Source organism: Octopus sinensis, linkage group LG27 (assembly GCF_006345805.1).
Source record: "Octopus sinensis linkage group LG27, ASM634580v1, whole genome shotgun sequence".
Classification (NCBI taxonomy): Eukaryota; Metazoa; Mollusca; class Cephalopoda; order Octopoda; family Octopodidae; genus Octopus; species Octopus sinensis.
Window position 1 is genome coordinate 9556493 of NC_043023.1, and position 8511 is coordinate 9565003.

Genomic DNA, 8511 nt, shown 5'->3' on the forward strand with positions numbered 1-8511 from the left:
TTCACTAAATATATTAAACTTCAATTATCCGCGCTAAGGCACGGTTGCGACACCCCAAGGTCGTAACTTCAACCGTGTTTTTGCTGTTGTGATTTTTGCTACCCAGGTATCGGTTAAATTTTGAATAATCCTTAACAAGATAATTCATTTATCCATTTCAATAAATATATATATATATATATATATATATATATACATGTGTGTGTGTATATGCGTGCATAATCGGATTCTATGAATGAAGTATTACTTTCACCATGCATATTGGAGTGATTACCCTTTATTTAACGTTTTTTTTTCATAACGTTTGTCTTAATAACTGATGAGATACCGGAGCAGATTCAGTCTCGTTATCGAAACTCTGAGTTTTTTTATGACAACCAACTAATTGTCACATATTATATATATGTATATGTATATATATATATATATATATATATATATATATATATATATATATATATATCAAATGAAATAAAAAACAGAACACAAAGGATGTCGCGGTACACGTGTTTCAAGCTTTATACTACAACCTATTCTTACATCAATGTATAATCGACATAGCAGATGGTTTAAAGCTCTCTTCAGCCGCATGCAATTGCTATACCAACACTTGCTATATCTGGCATATACAGGTGCTTTACACTTATCAAGTATTCACCCTGAATTTATTATATATATGTATATATACGCCATGATAGATCGTTAGCTACTACACCCATTTTTTTCTCACCTTGTTTCTCTCCTTGTTTATTTCTGTGTATCTTTCTGTCGAAGAGCGTAGGCTCGAAACGAAAAAGACTTTTTCTATTCCTGAGCGCCATACTAATACAATTGTTTGTTTGTACTCCACCTGCCTTCGTCTTTTGTTTAATTTCGTTAACTTGCCCTTTATATATACATACATATATATAAACATAAAGAGAGAGAGAGAGAGAAAGAAACAGATAGATAGATGGCTAGATGGATACATAGATGATCCTGTAAATGGCAAGATTGGCATTAATTCTTGCATAGGCTTGGAATATCGTTTTTAAAGTGAGAACTGTCCTTGAAATATTCAGTGTTATTTTAATAATTCATAATTTATTATCCTTGCAATAATGCTATGCAATCGGGGTATATAATTATAATAATATTTGTATCGTAGATGACAAAGTTATGCAAAACTCATATTCTACACACAACAAATTTTGGGTTTTGTTTGGTCATTCATATAATTTACTTCAATATATTTCTTTTTGCGGTATCACATAATATTTCTTCTTGACTCAGCGTATTTAACCTACATTCATTGAACCTATTCCTGTGCAAATTACATCAACAGGACAACCATACAGAGAAGTAAACAACTGTACAATGAATCTGAGTGTTTATTATGTCAGTGTTGACTAAAGGGAAATTTAGAAAGTATTTAACAGGAGAAAAAACTGATCTAGTGGTTTTTACGTATTTTATCTTAACTTTGTCTCTTTCTTTCAGAAATTTGAGTTACAACAATATTCAAATGTATGAAGATGGTGCCTTCTCACCCCTTGGCAACATAAAAACGATGTACGTACAACAAAACTCTTTATTTCTTGGAAAAGTAAAACACTTTGTAAAACTAATATCATAAATAGAGAACGTCAAATTCCCGTGGCCGACATACGTATGTGTATGTGCATGTATATAAATGAATAAATAAATATAGAGTTTTTATATATATATATATATATAACTATCAAAAAGTATTTAATATATATATATATATATATATATATATATATATATATATATATATATATATATATATATATGTATATATATATATATATATATATATATATATATATATATATATATATATATATATATATATATATAAATTATTAATTTAAATAATTTTTAAAATTTTAACTTTAAATTTAAATAATTTAAATTTTGAATTTTATATTTTATATATTTTATTAATTAATTTTATTTCTATGTATTGGTTTATGATTTTCACTGTTTGATTTGCCTAATAGTGGTTTTATCTCTAATTTAATATATATATATATATATATTATATATATATATATATATTATATATACACATACATACATATACATTCATTTTGCGTTTATACTTTTATTTTCTCATTCATTTGACTGCGGCCATGCTGGAGCACTGCCTTTCATCGAACAAATCAATCTCAGGACTTACTTTTATCGGTGCCTTTTACCGAATCGCTAGGTTACATAGACATAAACAAACCAACATCGGTTATCCAGTGATGATGGGGGCAAAGACACACACAGACATATATATATGTGTGTGTATGTACGACGGGCTTCTTTCAGTTTCCGTTTATGAAATCTACCTACAAGGCTTTGGTTGTCCCACCGGTCTGACAGGTATCGACTTGGTTTCCGGGATTCGCCAGTGTAGATATGGTCCAGCGGCACACGGTCATCCAGACCGTTTCTAGGTGAGGTATTCTGTAGGGTATCGAATATGGATAGCATAGGTTGTCCATAGTTTAAACCGATGGGCTATAGACAACAAATTCATGATATGTATAGTCGACTGTGATAGGCTTCATAGACAGGGCCCCGATTAGTGGAATCTGAACACGTTGTTGCCTGAGCGGAAACATTTCAGTGTCAGGGTTAGTGAACAAGTTAAGAAGGAGTTGACAGCGGTAATAATCAACAGGCGGCGAGTTAGCAAAAACGTTAGCACGCCGGGCAAAATGCTTAGCGGTATTTCGTCTGCCGCTACGTTCTGAGTTCAAATTCCGTCGCAGTCGACTTTGCCTTTCATCCTTTCGGGGTCGATTAAATAAGTACCAGTTACGCACTGGGGTCGATGTAATCGACTTAATCCGTTTGTCTGTTCTTGTTTGCCCCCTCTGTGTTTAGCCCCTTGTGGGTAGTAAAGAAACAGGTAATAATCAACAACAAATGGTGGCTCACCCTGAAAAGGGCGATTAGAATAGAATCCATAAGGTTCAGCAAAGAACTAGCAGCAGAAAGAAACAGAGAAGAGACAGAGCTAGTCAAGGAGTTGAGCGGGGTTTTTTAGAAAAGGCATCGCGATGACGTGCTCGAAGTGAGATAGGGATTCGACCAATACTTTCTAGCGAAACACGAATGTTGTGCTATCAGACCTATGGCGTGAGCACGTACATACGAAGGGACGAAAGCCGTTCAATGAACATGAGTGTTAGAGGTACAGCGCGGCAATATATCAACAATCTGATCCTCGCAGGACCATGAAGTGCAAATGATAACTGATCTGAGGCAGATGTGTGCGGTCTTTCAGCGGTGCTTCACTCAACTGTTCCGGTGCTGTGATGAGCCGGGATGCATGATGGTTTTCACGTCGCACCTCGACGGGCTGCCGCGGCTTTCGGCGGCGGATGCGGAGCGCTGCCAAAGGCTGATAACAGCCTCTGAAATACGGGGAGAAATGGGTAGCTGCATGACGGTTAAAATGCCTGGTTCAAATGGTCTGCCCCACGAGCTTTATGCTTACATGCCAAACTTGTTCACTGACCTCTTAGCAAACATTTACTGCAACTGACAACAGAATGGGAGAATTTCTAGTTTTGTGAGCCAGGGAGCGGTGGCATTTCTGAGAAAAATCATGCGTGGGTTTCTCTATTTCTCTGAACCTTATTCAGTTAAAGTTTTGTTTATAATTACAGCAACCTCAACGGCAATGAGAAGCTGAAGTGTGGACATCACCTACCGGCCGTGGTAAATTGTATGACGAGTAGATTTTATGACGTGAAAGTCCTGGGCGAATGTCTAACAAATTTAGACACTGAAGAAGACGTATTAATGCCTATAATGAATTATTCCCGAAGCCAAAGTTAGTAGAATCTTTCTTGCTTCTGTTGCTTCTTTTTTTTAAAAATTTTTCGAATAACAGGAGTGGCTGTGACGCAGGAGTGGCTGTGTGGTAAGTAGTTTGCTAACCAGCCACATGGTTCCGGGTTCAGTCCCACTGCGTGGCATCTTGGGCAAGTGCCCTCTACTATAGCCCCGGGCCGACCAATGCCTTGTGAGTGGATTTGGTAGACAGAAACTGAAAGACGCCTGTCGTATATATGTATATATATATATGTATGTGTGTGTGTTTGTGTGTCTGTGTTTGTCCCCCTAGCATTGCTTGACAACCGATGCTGGTGTGTTTACGTCCCCGTCACTTAGCGGTTCAAACGAGACCGATAGAATAAGTACTGGGCTTACAAAGAATAAGTCCCGGGGTCGATTTGCTCGACTTAAGGCGGTGCTCCAGCATGGCCGCAGTCAAATGACTGAAACAAGTAAAAGTAAAAAGTAAAAGTAAAAAGTAAAAGTAAAAGCAAAGTAACAAAAGACCAGGTCATTCTCCCAAGGGCATCTTATAATGATTTATGAATCAGGACCAATGTATAGGGATATAAAGAAACAAAAGCGTTACATAACCACGTCCTTCACAAGTCCCATGCCACGCACGCGATTAACCGAAGACTGTTTGATTTCATTCTTTTTCTTCTTTTTTGCCATGTGTGAGTTACAAATATTGTTGTCTGTGGAGACATATGTTTGTAGAAAAAGGAAATAGTAGTCTTTTGGCTGCTATTTCTTAAGTTTTCGGTATGTGGTCAAGCAACTTATTGTTATATATATATATGTATATATATGTATATATATATATATATATTATATATATATATATATATATATATGTAATAATAATAATAATATTAAGGAGAAATAATTTAAATTTAGAATTTTATATTTTATATTTTTTTATTAATTTTATTTCTATGTATTGGATTATGATTTTCACTGTTTGATTTGCCAAATAGTGGTTTTATCTCTAATTTAATATTTAATATATATATATATATATATATATATAATATATATATATATAATATATATATATATATATATATATATATATATAATACCGGAGTAAACACATAAATGTGAAACAAGGTGGAAGAAAGAGTACTCAAATACCAGGGGTAGAGTAATATGCTTTATTTAAAAGCAGCAGAAATTCAACAAAACCTGTTACTCTGAGTTTCACGTTCCCGTTCGTCGGACAGTTTTTGTTAACAGATTACTGTCCGACGAACGGGAACGTGAAACTCAGAGTAACAGGTTTTGTTGAATTTCTGCTGCTTTTAAATAAAGTGTATATATATATATATAACATGTATACATAGATATAAAATGTATTGGATTCGGTTTTCTACCCTCCCTGTCGTTAACTCTTACACGTCTTTTCGCAAGGAATTTCACATTTCACATCTCTCCCACCGCGTGATATGTGTGAATGGTTCGTTGACAGAAATAGCGCTCGTTAGTATTAGATAAGCACTGTTTAATGGATTACTTTGGGTTTCACGTCCATAAAGCGCCTAATTTACGGCGTATCATCAGACCCCATACCTGTTAGCTGATGGCCTCCATAGCGAGCGTTCTCTCTAGAAAATAAAGGAGGAAAGACCTCACTGCTCAATGTCAATAGCAGGGGATTATCTCCCTCTGGTCATCGATGATAAGTAACCGTGTTACATAATGTGTTCCAATAGAGGGCGGCGAGCTGGCAGAAACGTTTGCGCGCCGGACGAAATAGCAGTATTTCATCTGCCGCTACGTTCTGAGTTCAAATTCCGCCGAGGTCGACTTTGCCTTTATCCTTTCGTGGGCGATTAAATAAGTACAAGTTATGCACTGGGGTCGATATAATCGACTTAATACCTATGTCTGTCCATGTTTGTCCCCTCTATGTTTGAGCCCCTTGTGGGTAGTACAGAAATAGGTATTTCATCTGCCGCTACGTTCTGAGTTCAAATTCCGCCGAGGTCGACTTTGCCTTTCATCCTTTCGGGGTCGATTAAATAAGTACCAGTTATGCGCTGGGGTCGATATAATCGACTTAATCCGTTTGTCTGTCCTTGTTTGGCCCCTCTGTGTGTAGCCCCTTGTGGGCAGTAAAGAATAATAATGGGTTCCAATAGGCCAGTAGCAATTTTCTGAAATGCAAGCAGGCTCCAAAGACTTCCTTTCCGACGTTAAAGATGTTACTCAGGTGGAGGGAGTCCTTTAGTATCCTCACCCGTTCCGCTATTGACAGTTTACAACGCTTGGACACGTTTTATGTAGAATCTGGATTTTCTAGGATTCTCTCTCTCTCTCTCTCTCTCTCTCTCTCTCTTTATCTTTCTTTTACTTGTTTCCGTCATGTGACTGTGGCCATGCTGGAGCACCGCCTTTAGTCGAGCAAGTCGACCCCAGGACTTATTCTTTGTAAGCCTAGTACTTATTCTATCGGTCTCTTTTTGCCGAACCGCTATGTTACGGGACGTATACACACCAGCATCGGTTGTCAAGCGATGTTGGGGGGGGGGGACAAAAACAGACACTCAAACACGCACATACACACATATATATATATACATATATACGACGGGCTTCTTTCAGTAGCCTTCTACCAAATCCACTCACAAGGCTTTGATCGGCCCGAGGCTATAGTAGAAGACACTTGACCAAGGTACTACACAGTGGGACTGAACCCGGAACCATGTGGCTGGTAAGCAAGCTACTTACCACACAGCCACTCCTGCGTCTATATCATCTCCATGATATTGTGTGTGAAATTCCGTCGTCATTCAGCTATCCTTCATGGCTGGCTGATGACATAATGTATCTCCTTTCCGTTCTCTAGTACGATAATCTGTCGTTGATCTCTATCTCTCTTATTTCTAAAACAAACTTCTCTTTGCTCCTGGCTCATCTGTTCTATCCTTTGCTAATTTCTTTCCCTCCTATACCGCAGCATACGTACCCTCTCCTCTTGCCTTATTTATTTTCTTCTCCTTATTTCCTCCCGCTTTTCCACCCGCAACCATTATCTCCTTCGATGCTGACATTCTCGTGCTAGATCCTTCATGCGATTATTTATATTTTAAAATTTACTATTAAAACAATAAATTTCAAAAATGATTCAGAGTGTTTCAATTGAAAAATATATACGAGTGTATGAGACAGTTTGTGTTTAAAAGCTGAAAATATTTCTGAAATACTCACCTGATATGCAAGTACAGTATATAGGATACGGTAATCTTTATATATAAAAGTGAAGTTGTGTGAGTGTCTGTCTACTCCGATTTAGATTCCTAACTACTCCCACATTTTGCGGTGCAGTTTAACCAAAACCGGGTATCTTATAGTCGTGATTCATATCGAGCCCTTCTGGGTATTAGCGCGCGTCTACGATGAGTCTACGATTTAAAAAAAATTTACCATCATTTCTCCGCATTATTAATGCATTTTTTGCTCGGTTTATAAAAGGGAAGTAACTCTCTAAAAATGCTTATATAGTTATTTCCCTTACAAACCCGAGCAGCGCCGGGCGATACTGCTAGTTAATTATATTGTAGGAAGCTAAAAAGTAAAGGGAAAAATCGAATTAATATTTTTGATTTTGTTCGTCTCTATGAATAATTTTTTTAATGCTTTCGTCAATTCCTTGATACAAGAAAAAAGAAATTGGAAAAAATCTTTACCAAAGCAGAAGAATTGTAACTTAACAAAAATATAGAAAAAGTTGCGTTGATTTCCACCACGTGGCACTAATCGCGCGCGCGCACACACACACACACACACATACATACATACATACATACGTACGTACATACATACATACATACATACATACATACATACATACATACATACATACATTCATATATATATATATGTCTGTGTGTGTGTGTGTGTGTGTCGTTTAAATAATGGTTACTTATATATTTCTTTGCTGCACAAAAGGGGCTAAACATAGAGGGTACAAACAAGGACAGACAAAGGGATCAAGTCGATTACATCGACCCCAGTGCGAAACTGGTACTTTATTTATCGACCCCGAAAGGATGAAAAGCAAAGTCGACCTCGGTGGAATTTGAACTCAGAACGTAACGACAGACGAAATACCGCTAAGCATTTCGTCCGGCGTGCTAGCGTTTCTGCCAGCTCATACACATAAACAAATGAGCCAATTGAGCATCTCTGTGTGGTTGCTCAATTTGCTATAAATAACAGCCAAATCTCTCTCAAGCTATGCTTTTGTTATTATTAAGGACAGGGGAAAAGCAGAATTAATATTTTTTAAAAATTTTGTTTGGCTCTATGAATTCGATTTTTTTAAACGCTTTCGTCCATTATTTGATACAAAAAAAAACAAACGAAATTGGAAAAATCCTGACCAAATTGTAACGTAACAAAAAAATTCAGAAAGAGAAATAAAGTGAAAAGATAATTTTTTTTAGCTGGGGTGTAATTTTATAATTAAAACAAATTCAAAATTTCGGAAAGAAGACTTAAAATGTTATCCGGCTGGCTTCAAATAGGTAGAAGACCTAAGAAATGTGTGTATGTATGTGTGTGTGTATGTGTGGTTGGGCCTTTAACAGTCAGAGGTCAATTTCAGTTCAATCGTAGAAAGGAATTCAAATACCTATCAACCACTCACACTCTCTTTCTCTC

General features: G+C 36.6%; 1 protein-coding gene across 1 annotated transcript in view; it reads left to right on the plus strand.

Moving 5' to 3' along the window:
* LOC115224954 (adhesion G protein-coupled receptor A2-like) overlaps positions 1-8511 on the plus strand; it is a 91981-nt gene that overhangs the window by 44916 nt on the left and 38554 nt on the right. Inside the window, exons 19-20 of the mRNA XM_036513864.1 lie at positions 1480-1551; positions 3672-3838. Of these exons, the coding sequence (XP_036369757.1) occupies positions 1480-1551; positions 3672-3838 (239 nt within the window). The remainder of the gene's footprint in view (positions 1-1479; positions 1552-3671; positions 3839-8511) is intronic.